The sequence below is a fragment of the Neomonachus schauinslandi genome, chromosome 1 (genome assembly GCF_002201575.2).
Source record: "Neomonachus schauinslandi chromosome 1, ASM220157v2, whole genome shotgun sequence".
In the NCBI taxonomy this organism is placed as follows: domain Eukaryota; kingdom Metazoa; phylum Chordata; class Mammalia; order Carnivora; family Phocidae; genus Neomonachus; species Neomonachus schauinslandi.
The window spans coordinates 101,607,643-101,632,228 of record NC_058403.1 but is presented as its reverse complement, the minus strand read 5'-3'; the positions used below and the strand labels follow the sequence as shown (position 1 = coordinate 101,632,228).

Below are 24,586 nucleotides of genomic sequence, written 5' to 3'. Positions count from 1 at the left end.
ACCAAATACTTTTTAATAAATAGATAAGTATTCATCATAAATACTGTCATCAGTTTCACCATAACTGTATATATTTCTATCATAGCACTAGGCACATTGTTCTGAAATCATTTACTTACATGTCTGTATCCCTCAGCAGAAATCAAACTCTGTGTAAGTAATAAGTATTTAATAGTAAACGTTCAACAAATGTTTATTCTAGGTATCACAATATGTGAATTGAGGAATCCTAAGTGCAAGTTCTGTCATTTATTAGCTCTGTGATTTGGGCAAGTCATCTTATGTTTCTCATCTGATAAATAGTAGCAGTATGACTTGGTAAAGAAAGGACACATTTTTGGCTAGCCAAGGATTAGCGATCTGGTTTCACCACCTGTCGGCCATATGATCTTAATAAGCTTAACCTCCTAAGCATCAGTTTCTTTACTTGTAAAATGGAGATAATGGCGACTCACCTAAAGTGTCTAGCTAACTGCCTCTTATATAGGAGATACTGAACAAACAGAAACTATAATAACAATAATGTTATGAACATGAGCATTTTTCCTACAGGTCTCCCAATGTTACTGTTAGTCCAAATGAAGATTTCTGTGAAGCATTCTGTAAACTGTAAAATACTATGTAAATGTAAGTTATGACCATGCTTATTGAATAAACGGATAAATAAATGAACAAATAACTCTTTTGGTTTCCATAGTGTAATATGATTCAAAGACAGGAAAGAGGGAGAGAACACTTACAAACTGAAAACCCACCTCAAATCATCAAAGTTTCAGTTTAAAATGTTTTATTACTCTTAAGTATTCTGAATTCCTCTCAATTATTTTCATGAAACCAATTCTTTAAATCAGATTAAATCTCATATTCAGATCCAGAAAGTGCAGGAAGGGGAAGGATGCAGTAAGTGGGCATACTGGTGGGAAATTAATACTGGCTAATGCAAAGAGTCTGGCACCCGCTTCAATAAGTAAATGCACGCACAAAGCGAAACAATGAATAAAATACTAATAATTAGTAAGCCTGGTGTTCACAGGTATGATAAAGATATGTGCTTTATACTTTAGAAAAGATATCATAGCATGCTTCATTTATGTAGTCATTAGATTAACCTTCATTCTTTGATAAGAATAGTGATTGTGAGGTTTTTTAAATGTCCCCTTGCAAAACATCTGATATTTATGACTACTGGGATATATATACCTGCCATGTAAATATAAACTCCCTAAACCACATTGGTGAATAGAGCAAAGGTATTTTTCTATACAATTATTTGAAAAATCAAATGAAAATTTAACATAGAATACTTATGTATTATTTACTTTTTCTGGAACTTTTCATATAAACCACTATATTGCTTACATGCTTGTTTTAAAAATTACATTTTTATTACTAAAATAGGGGTATCAGCTATTAAGAACTAAGAGTCAAACCCCAGCTCTTCCCTTAGTAAGGCAGTTTAGTAATTTGACCCAGGGTGAATTACTTAAATACTCTGTGTGTCCTTTAGTTTCTTCATCTTGTAAAATGGGAATAATAATACTCAACACACAGGGTAAATTAGAACAGGACCATAAAAGACAGTATAATAGTGCTCGATAAACGATAGTTGTTGTTATCTAAAATACTAGTAGGTTTTTTGGGGCCTCTGGCTGGCTCAGTTGGTAGAGGATGCGACTTGATCTCGGAGCTGTGAGTTTGAGCCCCACGTTGGGTGTAGAGATTACTTAAAAATAAAATCTTTAATACATAAATAAAGAAACACTAGTAGGTTTTTTAATTTAATGAAATATATTTTGGTGAAAATAGGTCTCAGCACTACCTCATTCCCACTACTGCTCCCTGGTATTTCACTTTAATAAATATTTTGTACCTTAATAAATGTCTTGACAAGAGAGGGGAGGCAAGACTAAACCAGAAAAGAAGAAAAGCAATCTTATATTTTGCCACATATTAACTAGTATGTGAAAAGTAGAGTGACAAAATTAAATCACAGCTGCTAAACTTTTGAGTATTTTAAAAAGCAACCTCTCTAATACAAGTAACACATGATACTAATCCTATGGATTCAAGTATGTCATTGCCACTAAAACTAGCAGAACAAACCCATCACTTGGGGTGGTTAAGAGCCCTACCTTTCTTCAAACAAACCCGAAATTGAAGAGATCTTCTCTATTTTTTCTCAAGTATATGAAAATTAATTATTCAAATGACTATGTGCACTAAGTGATTGTGAAATTTCTTCACATTCTATAATCCCTCCCCTATATAGCAACTGTGTAACTGGGTATCTTTCTTGACTTTTCCCAGAGTCTTACTGTTGCTCCTTCTCCTTCATGTAAGAAAAAAATTTCACTTAAATTGAGCTACCTGTTTCTTTGTCCCCTCTCTTCTCTGTTTCTCCCATTTAATTCTTGGTTGCTGTCCTAAGTTGCAGATTCTGATTAGTAGCAGATTTATACATAGTGAGTGAGAATTTTTAATATATAGTTGTAATAAATGTTACTGTTAATCAAATTGGATATCTTTGTGCTGTGTATTACTGGGCTTAGGAATCCAAGATACCACTATACTTTATTTTTTGATTCATTTATTCATCCAAGAATTTTTTTTTATTAAGTACCTACTACATGTTGAACACGGTGCTGGGTACTGGGTGTACAATTGTGAATAAGACACATATAGTCCTTATCTTCAATTTTATATTCAATGATTAAACTATAACCACATGATTTTATAAAGATAAGCACAGAATATAAAAAACAATCGTTAACTGTTCACAACTCTTGAAAGTAACATCGTGGTTACTTGAGTTTCCTGGATAGTTGAGAAGTCAACTGGTGGCATGCTTAGAGTGGTATATTTTCAGGAGTTTTGCAGGCCAACTGTCAAATAGAGCTATTTTTTAAAATTAAATTATATAAACTTACAATTAAGCAAATTATATTCAAAACAAAGACAGTAAGTACTCCAAACCTATTACTTCCAGATGATTTTACTACCTTTTACTATTATCTATGCACTTGAGATTATTTACATCTGTTATATCTATATGATGGCAATTCTATATAATGGCTTGCTACTGTGCATCTCTTTTCAATTCTGCCTTCAGTGACATCATATCGGTATCTTGAAATCAGCCTTGGTAGAAGTATTTACGTTATAGAAATAGGCAAACACTGCAAATCAGGTTGGTTGGTTTGTTTCCAAAAAGCCAGTTCAACATTTATCAGCAGATATTGAGTTACACTTTGAAAAATACCAAGTATATTTGTTTTAGGCACAAGTTTCTTGGATGTACTGAATTATTCCCTGCTTTCTAACACAAAATAGATTGAACATATTTTCTTTCATTATTTATGGGCAACTCTGGATTTTCAATATGAACAGCCATGATTACCCTAGGCTATAACACTGAGCCTGAATACCTCCTTGTGTCCTTACTGAACATCTTTCAGCCTGTTGTCAGGCTGCTAGCTGTCCTCTCTCTTCCAGTGGTGAGGTGGGTCCTTTTCCCATCATTTATCAGCTGCTCCTCTGGGCTTTGAAATCAAGTTACACTAAATTCCTTAGGACTGTGAGGAAAGTAAGAGTAAACACTATCTCAGAGAAAGTATTTTCTATTATAAAAATGATTATTAACCTCTGATGTACAAACTTTATTAGATTTATTTTCACTGCTTATACCTCATTTTTAAATCACTTTTTGGTTGGGAGTAAGTTCAGGATAAGTGAGGTTTTAAGAAAATTAAATTTAGAACCAAACCATGTTGATAGGAAAGCTTGAAAATAAATTTCCTCATCATAGACAAAACTTTGAATTTTTAAGAAATGCCAAGATGCTTACGAGAACACATAACATTGAAGAGACGTTGAAACAACTAAGTGTGCATAGTTCAAAGATGCTTTAATGACTCTATCACGGAATTCCAGTAAATCCAATGCATCATTAAGAACATTACGAACCTAAACAAGGAAAAAGGAAACACCAAAAAACAACATTAAAATACATCAGAATTTTAATTAGGTAAGTTAGCAAGATTTTGAAGCATAAAATTCAATGCACTCTGGATTACCTACTCATATAAAAAAAATTCAGTAGGAACTAGGCATAAGATGACATATTTGGGTATAAAAATCAACCAACAAAAGAAAGACACAAAAAAAACTTAGAAATGTAGATTTCTAACCTGAAAGCCAATCTCAATGATGTAACAATGGAGAAATAGGTGAAAAACGCTATAACATTGAGATATAGTAAAAAATATATATGGCATATTGGAGTTGGAAAGAGACTATATGATTTCTGCCCAGACAGTAAGAATATCTCTTTTTAGGGCTAGGTTTTACTTTAAAATTTAAGTTCTAAAAAAAAGAGATGTAATAATTTAAAAACTCAAAATGGAGTGGGAGGTATTAGTAAAGACACCAACTGTGAAGAAGTCAAGCTGCACAGAGGGGCACAAATACTACCATTACATAGAGATAATATATAAGGAAGCTAAGTACTAACTAACAAATAAAAATTTTACTTATGATAGTCAAACTGTTACAAAAGTAGCAGAATAAAGCTAGCAAGGATTTTAACACTTGGCAGTATCTGCTAACAACCTTAAGTTGATGGACAATCTGTAACAAATTAAGAAAAATATTGAGCAAGTTAAATTTATCTAATCTCTTGTCAATACCAGAATGGGTAGGACATTGTAGTAAGAGGTGAAAGTAAAGAAAAAGAGATTAATTGTACCTAGAACTTAGCATTTCTTTAAATTCCCCTCAAAATGTTAGCATCTTTCTAAATATAATGTGGCAATTGTAGAAAGGGTACGGAGATAAAAAGAGAAAGTCAAACTTCTTTAAGGTACTTCTTCAAAGCACTTATACCTATAAGGCATATTACATTTTTATTATCTGCTCTTCAACTGCCATCTCCACGAAACTACCACCATGATGGAGATAGCAAAATTACATATACATATATTCCTTGACCCAGCAATCTTACTTGTAGAATTCTATCACAAAGATAAATAAGCAAAATCATGAAATAACACACACATGAAAGGTTGTTACTATATACAGCTCTATTGGTAATAGCAAAAGACTGGAAACAGCCCAAATGTCTATCAATAAGTGATAGACTGAATAAACTATGGTATATTCACAAAGTAGAATACTATACAGCTCTAAAAAGAAATAAGATCTATAGAGTGATCTCCAGGATATAGTGTAAGGTGAAAAATGCAGATGTAAAACAATGTGTCTAGTCTAATACCTTTTATCTAATAAAAGGAAGGATATGAAGATACATGGATTTGTTTTTTGTTTTTTTTTAAAGATTTTATTTATTTGACAGAAAGAGACACAGCAAGAGAGGGAACACAAGCAGGAGGAGTGGGAGAGGGAGAAGCAGGCTTCCCACGGAGCAGGGAGCCCGAGGTGGGGCTCGATCCCAGGACCCCAGGATCATGACCTGAGCCGAAGGCAGACGCTTAACAACTGAGCCACCCAGGCGCCCCTGGATTTGTTTTTTTTAAGTGTATACTTTAATCAGTATATAAACAATTAGGTAAGCTTATGGAGAAGCTGACTAAGATACATATATTGGGAGATAACAAGTATCCATCTAAATTTTCTATATTTCTTTTTTTTAACAGAATATTTATTCATGTTGTTTACTGTATAATTTCTCATGTGCCACTTTATAAGTCCTTTATTGTAAAGACCATTCTTTTCTCTGATGACAAACAGCAGCCATACTGTCAGTGATTATTCCGGACCTCCACATTGGATAAATTCAATTTCTTCTTGAGATACAAGTTTTGAGATACAAGTTTCCTTCTGTATTTCTGAGGTAATATTTTTATTATTTCTGCAGTGTCCAGTGGACCCTGATGCATCAGCAAATCTGGTGATTTACTTCCCTTAGAATGCTGTGAAACTAGGGCACCTGGGGGGCTCAGTCATTAAGCGTCTGCCTTCGGCTCAGGTCATGATCCCAGGGTCCTGGGATTGAGCCTCGCATCGGGCTCCCTGCTCGGTCAGCCTGCTTCTCCCTCTGCCTTCCACTCCCCCTACTTGTGCTCTCTCTCTCTCTTTCAAATAAATAAATAAAATCTTAAAAAAAAAAAAAAAAGAATGCTGTGAAATTGAAGAAGAGTGAGAGGGTAGTCCTGCTGATCTGAAAACTTCTGATACACTGGGTTTAGGAATTGTCTCTTCTGTCAGAGTCCCATACTAATAGAATATGTGGCTTGACTACCTGAACGACCCTGCCGGCAGACGCCATCTTGCTGTCCCTCATGACCCTGAGATGGGGCAGCTTCTGGGGCGCTTGCTAGGCACAGAAATAACAGGAGTCCTGAGGAGTTGGGGGTGGGCCCTGCCTGTGATATATGGATTTGTTTATGTTAAAGAAGCAAAACAAGAAATCTAAAACAGTATTCATAATATATTATCAGAATAATATTGATGTTGTTATTTTATTTTATTTTTTTAAGGTTTTTTTATTTATTCATTCGAGACACAGGGATACAGAGAGAGAAAGAGAGAATGTGAGCAGGGGGAGAAGCAAAGGGAGGGGGGAAAAGCAAGGCCCCCCGCTGAGCAGGGAGTCTGACGCGGGACTCGATCCCAGGACCCTGGGATCATGACCTGAGCTGAAGGCAGACGCTTAACCATCTGAGCCACCCAGGCGCCCTGATGTTGTTATTTTAAACTATATTGTGGGATATAGTTTAATATATATGTTTGTATGTATATATATATATATGTAAGATAGATAGATAGATAGATAAATAGACAGATAAATAGGCCAAAGATGGGACCATTTGAGCATTGAAGAGAATAATAACTGCAATGGATTGAAACACATCAAAAATTTTAAAATCTGCAAGTTTATAATGATTACATCATCATCAATGACAACAACACTCATGGGGAAATCAACTCATTATTTGAAAATTGGTAAATATAGAAAATACTTCAGAACTGTTTCACCTCAGAGTGACCAAATGGTTGAAAAGGCAGTGTCTTATGGAAGAACTTTAGCTAATAAATGCAGAAGGAATGGTAGAATTACAAGATTACCATTTTGCAAATCCCAATGAAACATGATTCTAGACAAGTATTATCAATGGCTGCTAAAAATATTAAAGTAAAAGCCTAATGAGCTCTTCAGACTTTTTTTTTATGATTGATGAATCAAGACTTAGAATACCTAAGCATATTGATTAACCATAACATCACTAAAAGAGAGATAAGCAGACATATGTTGTCTCTTGATGTGATGCAATAGGAAGTCCATAGCATTACTTACAAAGTGTTCTTTATACTTATCAAGGCTCTAAATCTAATAACCAGTCTACAGGAAATACCGGGGCTAGATGAACATGTTAAATGGAATCTTATCCCATAAGGATGCAAACGGGAAAATGTGAAAAATTCAGCAAAACAAACCACCTGGTTTCTTAAGCAAATAAAGAGAAGAAATTATTTCAGATTTAAAAAGACTGAAGAGAATGGTAGAAACATTAGTTTGGCAGCAGACCTATCCACAGAGACCTGGCAGGCCAGAAAGGACTGGCATGATATATTCAGAGCACTAAACAAGAAAAATATGCAGCCAAGAACACTATATCCAGCTAGGCTGTCATTGAAAATAGAAGGAGAGATAAAAAGCTTCCAGGACAAACAAAAACTAAAAGAATTTGCAGGGGTGCCTGGGTGGCTCAGTTGTTAATCGTCTGCCTTCGGCTCAGGTCATGATCCCAGGGTTCTGGGATCGAGCCCCGCATCGGGCTCCCTGCTCAGCAGGAAGCCTGCTTCTCCCTCTGCCCACTCTCCCTGCTTGTGTTCCCTCTCTGTCTGTCTAATATTCCTCTCTGTCAAATAAATAAATAAATAAAATCTTTAAAAATCTTTTTAAAAATCTAAAAAAAAAAAAAAAACGTTAAAAGAATTTGCAAACACCAAGCCAGCCCTACAAGAAATATTGAAAAGGGTCCTCTAAGCAAAGAGAGAGCCTAAAAGTAACATAGACCAGAAAGGACTAGAGACAATATACGGTAACAGTCACCTTACAATACTATGTAAGGTGTACTGTAGGCAATACTATGGCAATACTATGGCACTAAATTCATATCTTTCAATAGTTACCCTGAATGTAAATGGGCTAAATGCCCCAATCAAAAGACACAGGCTATCAGATCGGATGAAAAAACAAGACCCAACAATATGCTGCCTGCAAGAGATTCATTTTAGACCCAAAGACACCTCCAGTTGAAAGTGACGGGGTGGAAAACAATTTAACATGCTAATGGACATCAAAGGAAAGCTGGTGTGGCAATCCTTATATCAGAGAAATTAGATTTTAAACCAAAGACTATAATAAGAGATGAGGAAGGACACTATATCCTACTTAAAGGGTCTATCCAACAAGAAGATGTAACAATTGTAAATATCTATGCCCCTAACATGGGAGCAGCCAATTAATAACAAAATGAAAGAAACACATCAACAACAGTACAATAATAGTAAGGGACTTTAACACCCCCCTCACTGAAATGGACAGATCATCTAAGCAAAAGATCAACAAGGAAATAAAGACTTTAAATGACACACTGGACCAAATGGACTTCAGAGATATATTCAGAACATTCCATCCCAAAGCAACAGAATACACATTCTTCTCTAGTGCCCATGGAACATTCGCCAGAATAGATCACATCCTAGGTCACAAATCAGGTCTCAATTAGTACCAAAAGATTGGGATGGTTCCCTGCATATTTTTGGACCACAATGCTTTGAAACTAGAACTCAATCACAAGAGGAAAGTCGGAAAGAACTCAAATACATGGAGGTTAAAGAGCATCCTACTAAAGAATGAATGGGTCAACAAGGAAATTAAAGAAGAATTTTAAAACTTCATGGAAACCAATGAAAATGAAAACACAACTGTTCAAAATCTTTGGGTGCAGCAAAGGCTGTCCTAAGAGGAAAGTATATAGCAATACAAGCCTTTCTCAAGAAACAAGAAAGGTCCGAAATACACAACCTAACCCTACACCTAAAGGAGCTGGAGAAAGAACAGCAAATAAAGCCTAAACCCAGCAGGAGAAGAGAAATAATAAAGATCAGAGGAGAAATCAATGAAATAGAAACCAAAAGAACAGTAGAACAGATCAATGAAACTAGGAGCTGGTTCTTTGAAAAAATTAGTAAGATTGATAAACCCTTGGCCAGACTTACCAAAAGAAAAGAGAAATGACCCAAATAAATAAAATCATGAATGAAAGAAGAGAGATCACAACCAACACCAAAGGAATACAAACAATTATAAGAACATATTATGAGCAACCTATATGCCAGCAAATTAGACAATCTGGAAGAAATGGATGCATTCCTAGAGACATATAAACTACCAAAACTGAACCAGGAAGAAACAGAAAACCTGAACAGACCCACAGCCAGTAAGGAAATTGAAGCAGTAATCAAAAATCTCCTAACAAACAAGAGCCCAGGGCCAAATGGCTTCCCAGGGGAATTCTACCAAACATTTAAAGAAGAATTAATACCTATTCTTCTTTACAGGCTCTGGGACTAGGACAGGAGGTAAGACATGTGACTGTTTCTTCACTGGGATAATACCTATTCTTCTGAAACTGTTCCAAAAAATAGATATGGAAGGAAAACTTCCAAACTCATTTTATGAGGCCAGCATTACCTTGATCCCAAAACCAGACAAAGACCCCATCACAAAGGAGAATTACAGACCAATATCCCTGATGAACATGGATGTAAAAATTCTCACCAAAATACCAGTCAATAGGATCCATCATCACATTAAAAGGATTATTCACCACAACCAACTGGGATTTATTCCTGGGCTACAAGGTTGGTTCAACATCTGCACATCAGTCAATGTGATACAATACATTAATAAAAGAAAGAACAAGAACCATATGATCTTCTCAACAGATGCAGAAAAAGCATTTGACAAAGTATAGCATCCTTTCTTGATTAAAACTCTTCAGAGTGTAGGGATAGGGAGGGTACATACCTCAATATCATAAAAGCCATCTATGAAAAACCCACAGCGAATATCATTCTCAATGGGGAAAAACTAAGACCTTTTCCCCTAAGGTCAGGAACACAGCAGGGATGTCCACTATCACTACTGCTATTCAACAAAGTACTAGAAGTCCTAGCCTCAGCAATCAGACAACAAAAAGAAATAAAAGGCATCTGAATCGGCAAAGAAGTAGTCAAACTCTCACTCTTTGCAGATGATATGATACTTTATGGGGAAAACCCAAAAGACTCCATCCCAAAACTGCTAGAACTCATACAGGAATTCAGTAAAGTGGCAGGATATAAAATCAACCCACAGAAATCAGTTGCATTTCTATACACCACCAAGACAGAAGAAAGAGAAATTAAGGAGTCCATCCCATTTACAATTGCACCCAAAACCATAAGATACCTAGGAATAAATCTAACCAAAGAGGCAAAGAATCTGTACTCAGAAAACTATAGAATACTCATGAAAGAAATTGAGGAAGACACAAAGAAATGGAAAAATGTTCCATGCTCATGGATTGGAAGACCAAATATTGTGAAAATGTCTATGCTACCTAGAGCAATCTACACATTTAATGCAATCCCTATCAAAATACCATCCACTTTTTTCAAATAAATAGAACAGATAATCCTAAAATTTGTATGGAACCAGAAAAGACCCCGAATAGCCAGAGGAATGTTGAAAAAGAAAAGTAAAGCTGGTGACATCACAATTCCAGACTTCAAGCTCTGTTACAAAGCAGTAATCATCAAGACAGTATGGTACTGGCACAAAAACAGACCCATAGATCAATGGAACAGAATAGAGAGCCCAGAAATGGACCCTCAACTCTATGGTTAACTAATCTTTGACAAAGCAGGAAAGAATGTCCAATGGAAAAAAGACAGTCTCTTCAACAAATGGTGTTGGGAAAATTGGACAGCCACATGCAGAAGAATGAAACTGGACCATTTCCTTACACCGCACACAAAAATAGACTCAAAATGGATGAAAGACCTCAATGTGAGACAGGAATCCATCAAAATCCTAGAGGAGAACACAGGCAGCAACCTCTTCAACCTCAGCGCAGCAACTTCTTCCTAGACACATTGCCAAAGGCAAGGGAAGCAAGGGCAAAAATGAACTATTGGGACTTCATCAAGATAAAAAGCTTTTGCACAGCAAAGGAAACAGTCAACAAAACCAAAAAACAACCGACAGAATGGGAGAAGATATTTGCAAATGACATATCAGATAAAGGGCTAGTATCCAAAATCTATAAAGAACTTCTCAAACTCAACACTCAAAGAACAAATAATCCAATCAAGAAATGGGCAGAAGACAGGAACAGACATTTCTGCAAAAAAGACATCCAAATGGCCAACAGACACATGAAAAAGTGCTCAACATCGCTCGGCATCAGGGAAATCCAAATCAAAACCTCAATGAGATACCACCTCACACCAGTCAAAATGGCTAAAATTAACAAGTCAGGAAATGACAGATGTTGGTGGGGAACTAGAGGGTATTATGCTAAGTGAAATAAGTCAATCAGAGAAAGACAAGTATCATATGATCTCAATCATATGAGGAATTTGAGAAACATAGGGGAAGGGAGGAGAATAGGGGAAGAGAGGAAAAAATGAAACAAGATGAAACCAGAGAGGGAGACAAACCGTAAGAGACTCTTAATCTCAGGAAACAAACTGAGGGTTGCTGGAGTGGTGGGGGGTGGGAGGGATGGGGTGGCTGGGTGATGGACATTGGGGAGGGTATGTGCTATGGTGAGTGCTGTGAATTGTGTAAGACTGATGAATCACAGACCTGTACCTCTGAAATAAATAATACATTCTATGTTAAAAAAAGAAGATAGTAGGAAGGGAAAAATGAAGGGGGGGAAATAAGGAGGGGAGATGAACTATGAGAGACTATGGACTCTGAGAAACAAACTGAGGGTTTTATGGGGGGGGATGGGTTAGCCTGGTGATGGGTATTAAAGAGGGCACGTACTGCATGGAGCACTGGGTGTTATATGCAAACAATGAATCATGGAACACTACAACAAAAACCAATGACTGGGCGCCTGGGTGGCTCAGTTGGTTAAGCAACTGCCTTCGGCTCAGGTCATGATCCTGGAGTCCCGGGATCGAGTCCCGCATCGGGCTCCCTGCTTGGCAGGGAGTCTGCTTCTCCCTCTGACCCTCCTCCCTCTCATGCTCTCTGTCTCTCATTCTCTCTCTCTCAAATAAATAAATAAAATCTTAAAAAAAACAAACTAATGACTAACAAAACATAATATGGTAACTAACATAACATAATAAAATAAAATAAAATAAAAACACTGAGGAGACAAATTAACTAAATGCAATGTGAAACTTTGTTTCCTGACATAAACAAACCAACTATATAAATATGTATTTGGAAAATAACTGGAGAAGTGGGACGTGTTATCATAGAAAGATATAATTTAGGAAACAACTAGAGAAATGTGAAATGCTACTATGGTTATGTTAAAATAAACAGTTTCATCTTTTAGGGGCGCCTGGGCAGCTCAGTCGTTAAGCGTCTGCCTTCGGCTCAGGTCATGGTCCCGGGGTCCTGGGATCAAGCCCCACATCGGGCTCCCTGCTCCGCGGGAAGCCTGCTTCTCCCCCTCCTACTCCCCCTGCTTGTGTTCCCTCTCTCGCTGTGTCTCTCTTGTCTTCTTGACAAGACTTGACTCGAGAAGTCTGTAGAAGCAACACTGCTCTCAGGAATCAGCCAATTTTTACTTGAAACAAAAATGCAAAGAGTGCTTTCAGTGAGAAGGCTGAGTTGTGTCCACAAAGCCACGGAAGGATGCTGCACGTTGTATGCTACACAACTCCAGGGCTAAGTGAATGGGTCCCCTAGAACCGAGCAGCAGGTGGCAACTCTGCGAGTCTCTCTTTAAATCTTTGTGAGGTCTTTCATGAAGGGGAGAAGACAACGATCTTACAGATGCCCATGCTCTGATTTTAAAGAGACCTAGATCAGGCCACTCGTCTCACTTCAAGTACTTTTAGTTCAATTAGCCAGCAGAGCCACTCTCTGCACTGCCTTTGCCCCCTGGCTTCTCAACCAGGAGTCCAGCAGGTCAGGGACTTCACTCCACACTCTCCATTTTTGTTCCATTTCTGCTCCACAGAGATGTTTACCTTGTTTTTGAGTCCAGATAAGTCTTCTTATTTTTATTTTTTAAAATTTTATTTATTTGCAGGGGGTGGCACAAGCAGGGGGAGTGGCAGGCGCAGGCTCCCTGCTGAGCAAGGAGCCTGATGTGGGCCTCGATCCCAGGATCCTGGGATCATGACCTGAGCCAGAGGCAGACGCCTAACCAACTGAGCCACCCAGGAGTCCTGAGCTAAGACTTTTTAAAAATACATATATTTCATATGTTATTGATCTCTTTGGAGCCATAGATACGTCTCTTTCTTCCAAGTGTGAACTTAATGATACCACCTTCACCAGAAATCTAGGCTCCCAGAGACTTTTTTAAAGGCCCAAAATACCATCCTCTCTTAAAAACATTTTAAAGCTAATGGAATGGAATGAAAGTTTTTAAAGGAACTTACATGGTAGTTTCTTTATAGCAACATGATACACAGTGAAACAAACTGGCTGCTAATATAAGTTGGGGAAATTCAATATTTAACAGTACGACTGGGGCGCCTGGGTGGCTCAGTTGGTTAAGCGACTGCCTTCGGCTCAGGTCATGATCCTGGAGTCCCGGGATCGAGTCCCGCATCGGGCTCCCTGCTCAGCGGGGGGCCTGCTTCTCCCTCTGACCCTCTTCCCTCTTGTGCTGTCTCTCATTCTCTCTCTCAAATAAATAAATAAAATCTTTAAAAAAAAAAAACAGTACAATTGTATAAGTCTCTGCCATTATTCAATTATAGAGAGATTTCTTAAAATTCATATTTGCCTAAAGCTTCCCATGAGGGAACTCCCTTTTTTGTGAATATGGAACACTAGAACTAAAAAGGAATAAAACATCTCAGCCATAATAACAAAACTAAACACACTCTGACAATTGTGGTTATAATTTCAAAACTATGGTGAATCCCACATCAGAAATGTCCTGTGGTGAATTTTATTTTTTTAAAGATTTATTCACTCATTTGAGAGAGAAGGGAGGGGCAGAGGGAGAGGGAGAGAATCCTCAAGCAGAGCCCCCCCCACCACCCTGAGCGCAGAGCCTGAGGCGGGGCTCAATCCCACAACGCCGAGATCATGACCTGAGGCAAAATCAAGAGTCGGACGCCCAACCGACTGAGCCACCCAGGTGCCCCATTGAGTCCAATTTTAAAATGCACCCATTTACTCTGTTCAATTTAGGGTGCTTCCAAGATTAACCTCTTGATATTTGTATCACCTAATACTTCTACCTGACCACAATACTTAGACTCCTCAGATTGACATAAGTCCAAAAATTCTGTTTCCACATTTCCAGAATACTCATTTAATCCTGTCATAGATACAATCATAGCAATACTTATCATTTATTTTTGTTTTACATATATCATCTCAATCCTTAAAATCACGCTATTATTAATTCTTATCTTTACAAAAGATAGAGTGACTAAAACTCAATCTTGAATTATGGCAACTATTAAAAGCCAAAGCTGTGCCCCTTGCTAAACTGAGAGTAGCAGGAGAGACAAAAAAGGTAAAGAGGAGACCTGAGAAATGCTTCATCTCCTTCACCAATACTCTCTCCCTTCTAGGCATTTCTTCCTAACAAAGACATCAACTACTTCTTTCAGAAAGAATCATCCACTCCAGGTTACTGTACACAGAAAAGCTGAGGTCCAGGGAGACAGGTAAAAATAAAGCCTATTGCCAGGTAGCAACTTCCAGGTCCAGCTCCATATTTAACAATTTGGACTCAACGTGATCTCTGGTTTCTGAATTAATAAAACACAAACCAACCAACAGTCTACTAAGTTTCTAAGGAAACTGTGAAACTCTAAACCAGGCAAACAAAAAAATGTGATTGTTCAGTCCCTATGACAATCCGTGGCCCCACCTTACAAGAAAACTAAGTGCTGCTTAGTGTACAGTCCCCAGAAAGGGAATTCTCCCAAGTAGGAGACCTTCCCAGAAAAGCACACCAGAGTTGCCAAATTAACCAAGCAACTAACTCTACTGCAAAGAAAAAGAGTTCTCAGTATATTCCTGGCCAGCTGGCTTTTAGCTATGGACCTGGTAATCAGTGTGTTGTTTTCCCTCTCCTCTTTTCCAAATTGTTTTCATCACAGCCATCCTGTTTTCCCTTCATCACTGTAGGTTAGCAATATGGGGGGGAGGGAGAAGAATAAGTAAAAATCACATTTATTTATAGTTTTCCAAATCAGAGATCTAGAACTGGATGGAATATGTGGATGAGTCTAAGTTATCTTCTTTTAGGGAGGGATGGGCTTGTTTTCAGTTGCATACAGAATAGCTGCATTAGTTACGTAAAGTGGTTGGTAAAGTGGCTCTCAGTGATCTCCACCTCCTATTATTCACATCCATGTATTATGTCTTTCCACTTCTGTGTGCATCGGATCTGGCAGCTTGCTTTTAGTGAACAGAATATGGTAAAAATGATGAGATTTCACTTCCGAGTTCAGATTATAAAAAACTGTTACTTATGGCTTGCTCACACTCACTCTGGCCCTTCTCACTTGCTTGCTCTGATAAAGCAAGCTGCCAAGTTGTGAGCTACCCTTTGGAAGGCTACATATAAGGAACTGAAGTTGGTCTCCAGTCAACAGTCAACAAGAAACTGAGTCCCTCAGTTCAGCAGATCATCATAAACAGAATCCTGTCCACAACTATGTCAGCGAGCTTAGAAGCAAATCCTCCCCTAGTTGAGCCTTCAGGTGTGACTAAAGCCCTGGCCAACACCTTGATTGTAGCCTTGTGAGAGACTCCAAGCCAGAAAACCTATCTAAACCATGCCTGGATTCCTGACCCAGAGAAACTGAGAAATAACAAATGTTAAAACATTAAGCCACTAAATTTTAGGGTGATTTATTAAGCAACAATAGATAACTAGTACAATATGGTCGCTAAACAGCCAAAGGATAAACCATAGTGGATATATGCTGGTTTTTGTCTTCCCAGAATCAAATGCTTTTTTCTGGTAAGCATGCCTTCGTTTTCCTTTGGGGAACCATTCTCTCCATTATTCTCAGTAACCAAGAGGTTTAGATGGGGTTGACTCATCCTCCCCGACAAACTAAATACACTCAACCTAAACTTGACACGAGACCGGATGCTGAGACTTCTGTTGAAATCATTGTGGGGAGTAAAGCACTCTTCTTATTGGACTTTAAGTTGATAGATGTAAGCCTGGAACTATCAAGGCCATAAATGAGGGAGAGGTTTTGTAAAAATAAAGCCAATACAGAGAAAAGGAAAATCAAAGAAGAGAAATGATGAAATCCTGTTAACAATAAGCCTCTGAATCTAACAATGCCTCAAGTCTATTTCTTGACTTCACACACAGAAATAAGTTTGTTTCTTCATTGTTTACCTTAAATCAATTTGAGATGAATTTATGAAAAAAAAAAAAGAGAGAGAGAGAGATTTTCAACATACTAATCTAGGAGGTTCCGTGAGAACAGGGACCAAATTTGTTTTCATCACAACTACATTTCCCATTGCCTAGCCCAATGCCTGGCAAGTAGGGATCACTCAATAAATATCTGTTGAATGTGTGAACGAAAGTATTCTAAGAAAAAACACTGAATAGGCCCAACTTAGCAAAAATGCAATGCAAATGTTTTATAATCACTGAGAGAATAAAACAAAACACCTTTAAAAAAATTAAAATTGTGTTCTAGTTCTAAAACTTTGAAGATTATTTACAAACATTATTTTAACTATAAAGACAATTTGGATAAGATAAGTCATTTAAGCACCTCCACTATTCATTTTAGCTCATGTAAAAATCCTCTAATCTCTAGGATGACTCCTTTTTATTATGAAAGAAAAACTCCTCTTTCTAGATATAGTCTCATCTTGGGGCATTTTTGAAATTAAGGTTAGAATTTATTTTAGCAATACTATATTAGCTAGTTCCCCATATACTATCTGAATAAAATAATCATGTCCCCAAATCAATTGATTAGAACTCACAATGCAGGGTGCCTGGGTGGCTCAGTTGGTTAAGTGTCTGCCTTCAACTCAGGTCATGATCTTGGGGTCCTGGGATTGAGCCCTGTGTCAGGCTCCCTGCTCAGCAGGGAGTTTGCTTTTCCCTCTCCCTTTGCCCCTCCCCCTGGCTTGTGCTCTCTTGCTTTCTCTCTCTTTCTCAAATGAATAAATAAAATCTTTAAAAAAAAAGAACTCACAATGCATTCTTTGTCATAGATACAATACTATGAATAATGTTTTCGTTGCCAGGTTAATTAACGAAATATCTATTTATACATAACATCTAGATCCAAAAACTAATTTACAGTAAATACGGAAGACAGAGGAGTATGTCAAACCACACCAAAGGGATACAGTCAGTAAAGTCCATACTATGGGAAACTCTGCTGGACAAACAACTTGGTTTCTTCAACAAATAAACTGCAGGGGGTTAAAATAGAGATTGAAGGGAAACCTATAGATTAAGAGACTTAAAAGACATGTCAACCAATTGCAACATGTAAACCATTTTGGATCCTGATTCAAACAAACTTTAAAAAATGTGACATGTAGGAAACAACTGAAAATTTGAATACTTCCTGGATATTTGATAATATTAAGGAATTATTATTTTTAAGGTACAATAACGGTATTGTGGTTATGTTAAAAGAGTCCTTGTCTTTTAGCTGTATATTGAACATTTTACAGATAAAATGTGATATCTGAATTGGCTTCCAAATAATTGGGGAAGGAGGAAGATATGGACATGGATGGGGCCAGCTTGATCACGGGTTGATGGTTGTTAGGGCTGGGTGATGAGTACCTAGAGATTCATTATACTATTCTGTCTACTTCTGTGTAGGTATTAAATTCTCCATAGTAAAAAGTTTAAAAATTTAAAAATAAGTAAACATAACAAAGAAAAACTAAAATGTACCTAATTATTATGAATCTAGTGATCATATTATCCAAATTTAAAAATCTGGATACTTAGGCTAAAGAATATTTGAATAACCCTAGAAATTATAAGATATATGCTTCCAAATAATTACGATACTCTGAATTCTGAATATGAAGACAGAGGCAACTCATACAGACAAGAGGAAGAAGAGTTAGAAGGTACAGTTCCCTTTTCTCTGGCAGAGGGTTTGCCACTGGTACACTGTCTTTGGCCTCTTCCTCCTACCTTTTGTCAACTAACTTTTAAAATATTTGTTGAACATTTATCATATGTAAGACACTGGGCTTGAGTAAAACATAGTACTGTGCCCTTAAGAAGCTTACAATTGCATAGATAACCCCTCCCACTGGAGTTCTCAGACCTGAACATTTCCACCCACTTCCCATTGCCACATTCCAACCTTCCTGTCTTATTTTACTCCAAAAGTACCTGTTTTTCTCTCCCTAACTCACAATAAGAACTTTCTAGCATTTTCCCACTTCGGCTTGCCTTAGGTAATTCTTAAAAGGAAAAAAAAATTTTTTTTAATCAGGTTAAATAAGCTTCTACAATTATAAATAAATAAAATAATGTAACCCTGACAGTGACTAGCAAGCTAGGCCTGCCGTGGGGTCAGCCCCAGGAGTTAGATCTAACTTGTCACAGCTTCTTCCCTCCTTCCCCAACTGAATCCACATATTCCCTAACTGCCTCGAGTTTTACCAACCCTGCCTCAACCCCACAACCACAGTAGCTGTGGGCACTCGAGTTCTATATCAGTGACAGGATCTTACCTTAGGTCATGAAAAAGTCACTAATGGCATAGTTAAAATATTTCTGATGTGCCTGAATTTTTATAAACTTGATTTATATATAATTAGTGAAGATAATTCCATATTCTGTATCGTGAGCTAATGTGAAAAGCAGCAGGGTTAATCATCCATGGAACATAATCATACCTGCATGGTTCTTCGTTTCGTTAAGGTTACTTGAAAATTTTTCCACTCCCAACGCTGCTCCACCACGTGTGCAAAAACAACATGCCCATTTCCACAGGCTCCGGCGATCTGAGTGCCATCAATTGACCATGCAATGTTAAATATGCTGCCAGTATTGGGCTTTTCTAAAGCATATGACCACTGGAGAAGAAAGAATGACAGAAAAATTGATATACTGAAAAAAAATTTTAAAGAAATTTTAATTTGAGCATACATTAACATTTTAAGATGATTTTTTAAAAGAATGTGTCTTTATCCTAGAATTAATATTTTTCATAGTAAAATGATTGTGTACTGAACAGAAGAAGATACAGATGTAATTTTTAAAGTACACAGTAGAATACGATAGAAGTGTATAAAAGCTCTCAAGCACTGCAAAACACCCACACCATTTCCATTCACATCATTATATTTAAGTAATAATACTGAATGGGTAAATACAAAGATTCTATAGAAGAAGAAAAAAAAAGACACTTTACTATTAATTCTTAAGGTCTCTATAGTCCCTACATCTAAAAGGATGGAATTTTGGTTATAATATTTGGAATATTGGTTATAATATTCCAATAATGTCACTAAAAATTGAAACTAAACACACAATATAACTAAGACATACCTGATAGACATTTTAAATCATGAAAGCATAGGTTAATGGATATTTTCTTCTTGTTTCTTTCTCATAATGTAGTAAATGTAACTTCTAGAGTTCACCTTTTTGAGAAAGTTATCTAATCAATAAGCATCAACTGGGACAAAAGAGACTGTGTGTGTGTGTGTGCGTGTGTGTGTGTGTGTGTGTGTGTGTGAATAAGACAGTAAGAAAAAGCCTTTTAAAAGATGCTATTACATGCATTTTCTTTCATTTTTCAGATGCAACATACATATTTGCTAAAAGGATGATTTATTTGACTAAATTGATACACATTCTCTTTCCATTCTTCCAACCTTAAGAAGCCTAAAGTCAAATTAAGTCTTGATTTTTTTGTTGTTCATTTTTTGGTTGCTCTTGGGTGGGTATTTATTTTGTTGCACATTATTGTTGTTTCAAATGTGTTCATTGTTAGCCATGGGCTCACTGACAAAAAAAGTGGAGAAAATGGAAAAAATACAGAAAAAGATTCATTAATTCACACTACTATCAAAAAGACTTTAAATTCTCAATAAAGTTCATATATACAATAAAAATGCTGAATGACTCTTACCACTCACTGACACTTTTTTTCAACTCCCTTCCACCATCCTTTAAACCTCTACCTGTTGCTCAAGTAAAAGGCCTATAGGGTGCCTGGGTGGCTCAGTTGGTTAAGCATCTGCCTTCGGCTAGGTCATGATCCTGGGGTCCCAGAACTGAGTCCCATGTCGGGCTCCCTGTTCAGCAGGGAGTCTGCTTCTCCCTCAGACCCTCACCCCCTCATGCTCTCTCTCTCTCAAATAAATAAATAAAATCTTAAAAAAAAAAATAAAAGGCCTATAAAAAAAAGTTATCGAGAAGGAGGTAATGAACAAACTTCCGCTTCATCAGCAGCATGAAAATGTTAGAAACTTTCTTTTCTGAAATTAAGAAAAGCAAGTTCAAAAAAAGAATATATATGAGTTGAAGTCATCTTTTTAAAAATAAGTGAAGACAAAGAACATCAAGGATATAAACAATGTGCTTCTGGCAATAAAATGAAATTAACTCATTTGTGTTTGACAGAATTATGAAATACTGCATGACTACTATTTTACATAAAAATTAAGTGGTTGGTATAGGCAAATGAGACTTGATTGTTAATATACAATACTTAACAGATTGTACTAGGCTTACGGCACATCTGTCATTCTAAATCTAGTCTATTCTCATGGTGTAGATCCAACAGAGATCTTATTTTAAAACCACAGATTCACATTTTAAAACTATTTACTTTTTTTTTTTTGATCGAGAGTGTGTGTGAGAGCAGGGAGTGGGGGTGGCAGAGAGGGGCAGAGAGAGGAAAGAATCTTAAGCAGGCTCTATGTGTGGAGCTTGACACAGGAGTCGATCTCACGATCCTGAGATCATGACCTGAGCCAAAATCAAGAGTTGGATGCTTAACTGACTGAGCCACTTAAATCCCCAGATTTAAATGCCCCTTATATCTATTTGCTTTAAAGTATGATCTTAAAATACCCAAAGAACCAAATCAGCGAGAAAGACACACCTTACTAAAATTAAACATAGAAAAATGTATCTAAGAACTCTTGGATGCCTAACCCTAGCTAAGAGGAGAAACTGGAAAGAAATGTTTAGATAATACTATCATCAGCCTATATTTCTCTGATTTCTTTCAGAGTCTGTAAGATTCATCAAAAATGAAGTCTGCAACATGCAACTTATCCCTAAAAACAAACTTCAAAGAATATAACAGTACCATGATATTAAAGTTATATTAAATTTGTATATTTTTATTTAAAATTAAGAAGTGATTTCTTTAGATGACTAGTTTCAAAAAAAAATACAAGCACAAGCAAATCATCAGAGAATGGGTCTTTAATAGTTATGAAATTTGGGGTGGGGTTAGGAGATAAGGTTATTTTGTCCAGTCAGTAAATTTATTAATTATTGGTAAGTCAAAAAGATCTATTTATCATCTGTGCTTTAAACAGACTTTTAGGAGCACCTGGGTGGCTCAGTTAGTTAAGCATCATTAAGTGTCCTACTCTTGATTTCAGCTTGGGTCATGGTCTCAGGATCATCAGATTGAGCCCCCCATCAGGCTCCACACCCAGCAGGGAGTCTGCTTGAGACTATCTCTCTCTCCTTCTCCCTCTGACCCACCCCCACTGCTGTGCTCTCTCAAACAAATAAATAAATCTTTAAAAGTAAATAAAGAGATTTTTAACACTCTAAGTCTCTTCTCTTCCTCTAATATGCCATGGAATATTCACGTTTGTGTTTCAAACTCTAGAAAGAAATGAGGCAGCCTCCCAAGATGTAATTTAGTGATACTAGTAGTAAGATGAAGATGAATTTTTAAAGATCCCTCTCATTTAACACTTACTCTTGCTTTAACCCAACTATCCCTTACTTTAGGATATGCCCAGGCCAGCAGCATCTATACTGCCTGTGATCTTGTTAGAAATGCAAATTAATGGGCCCAACTCCACCTTATAGAACCTGACCCTCTGGGGATACAAGGCCCAGGAAACTTTTTTAATTTTATTTTTTTTTAAAGATTTTATTTATTTATTTGAGAGAGAATGAGAGAGAGCACATGAAAGGGGGGAGGGTCAGAGGGAGAAGCAGACTCCCTGCCGAGCAGGGAGCCTGATGCGGGACTCGATCCAGGGACTCCAGGATCATGACCTGAGCCAAAGGCAGTCGCTTAACCAACTGAGCCACCCAGGCGCCCGGCCCAGGAAACTTTTAATGAGCTCTTCCAGGGATTCTTATGCATGGAAAAGTTAGGACACTGGTTCTTAATTCTGGTTGCACATTAGAATCACCTGGGATGCTTTTATAAAAGATACCAAAACCCAGGAATCCAATCAATTAAATCCAGAAATTCTTGGGATGGGATCTGGGTATATTTTTTAAAGTTCTCTATGTGATTTTAACATACAGCCACTGTTCTACGAGAAAAGCAAAATCTGTAATTTGGTTTAAGACTATCATTAACAACTGGCTCACTGTTAATACCCTGCCAATTCATCTGCCAACTCTTGAGAAAATTACATGACCTGTGTCTTAGCCTCTAATCCAGCTTCTCATGGTTATGTGTAAACTTGGTTTCTTACATTTGTTACCAAGTCCAAGCTTGTTCTGCTCACCACATGACAGGCCAATTAAGTTGAGAGGCTTTATGTTGGGGCAAGGAGAGTGACTTTGTTTGGAAAGTCAACAAATCAAGGAGATGGGAGGGCTACTGTCCCAAAGAACCATCTCCCCAAGGCATGAGATTTGAGCTTCTGTTATGTTAGGAAGAGGGGGAGGTGGGAAGGGAGTGGAGTCAAAAGATGACTGACATCTGTAGACATCTGAGAAAGACAGTGTAACCTCTTTGTCCTTGATCCATTGATCTTTGCATACAGGAATCTGGTCATGTAGTTTCTGCAAATCTGAAACATGCGTAGTCATTTCTGTATCTCCTGTATTTCCTCATCTCCTCAGGTGAGATAGATTTTGGGTAAAAAGCAGTTTTTGCAAACCTTATCTGTAACATGCCTGAGTGCAGGGCTAAGCAGAACTTTCTGCAAGGGAAATCTAAGCAATATGGAGTCAGACATGCTAAGTTTCTCCTTGTTACACATTCATCAACCTAATTTTTCCTCTTTCACTTTTTATTATCAGACTTTCAAACAAACTAAAGTAGGAAGAGTAACATAAAGCACTGGTTTTCAAACTGTAGAGTGCTTTAGAATTACCTAGAGGGATTGTTAAAACAGATTACTGGGCCCAACTTTGGAAAACAGTGTGGAGGCTCCTCAAAAATTTAAAAATAGAGCTACCCTATGACCCAGCAATTGCACTACTGGGTATTTACCCCAAAGACGCAGATGTAGTGAAAAGAAGGGCCACATGCATCCCAATGTTCATAGCAGCAATGTCCGCAATAGCCAAACTGTGGAAAGAGCCGAGATGCCCTTCAACAGATGAATGGATAAAGAAGATGTGGTCCATATATACAATGGAATATTTCTCAGCCATCAGAAAAGATGAATACCCAACTTTTACATCAACATGGATGGGACTGGAGGAGATTATGCTAAGTGAAATAAGTCAAGCAGAGAAAGTCAATTATCATATGGCTTCACTTATTTGTGGAACATAAGGAATAACATGGAGGACATTAGGAGAAGGAAGGGAAAAATGGGGGGGCGGGAATTGGAGGGAGAGATGAACCATGAGAGACTATGGACTCTGAAAAACAAACTGAGGGTTCTAGAGGGGAGGGGGGGGAATTGGTTAGCCCGGTGATGGGTATTAAGGAGGGCACGTACTGCATGGAGCACTGGGTGTTATACGAAAACAATGAATCATGGAACACTACATCTAAAACTAATGATGTAATGTAGGGGATTAACATAAGAATAAAAAAAAAAACTTTGTATCTCTTTTGCCATTTCCTTGCTTCCACTTCACTTTCTATTTATCTATTTATCCCTTAAGGCAATATCCATCTTCACTTCTGTAATAATTTTTCCCTTTTTTATAATTCCCTTCTGAGTTCTGCCATCTCTCCTTAAAAATTTCCCTTTCTCTAGTCACCTCATTTCTTAATTTTCCTAGTTTTGATTTATATGGTTATTTCATAGCTTTTGTCATGTTTTCAATATCCTTCAACTTGTTTTGAATTATTTGGCAGGGCTTGTCTATTTATGGCATGCCTTCATTGTCTTTGGCAACATTAGGTAATTTGACTATGATCCTTTTCTGGGACTATGATCCTAAAGGCTTCTGTCCAGTTTCAACTGCTATTTGAACTGACTGGC

General features: G+C 37.3%; 1 protein-coding gene, 1 non-coding gene and 1 pseudogene across 2 annotated transcripts in view; all 3 read right to left on the bottom strand.

Moving 5' to 3' along the window:
- Positions 1-24,586, bottom strand: part of IFT80 (intraflagellar transport 80) — a 116,105-nt gene that overhangs the window by 36,607 nt on the left and 54,912 nt on the right. Inside the window, exons 10-11 of the mRNA XM_021702606.1 lie at positions 19,097-19,276; positions 3,845-3,963 (exon numbers count right to left, since the gene is read on the bottom strand). Of these exons, the coding sequence (XP_021558281.1) occupies positions 3,845-3,963; positions 19,097-19,276 (299 nt within the window). The remainder of the gene's footprint in view (positions 1-3,844; positions 3,964-19,096; positions 19,277-24,586) is intronic.
- LOC110591679 lies at positions 5,764-6,298 on the bottom strand (annotated as a pseudogene).
- LOC123323191 lies at positions 9,527-9,636 on the bottom strand. The gene has a single exon (XR_006539268.1). It is a non-coding gene; the product is annotated as a small nucleolar RNA SNORD22 (small nucleolar RNA).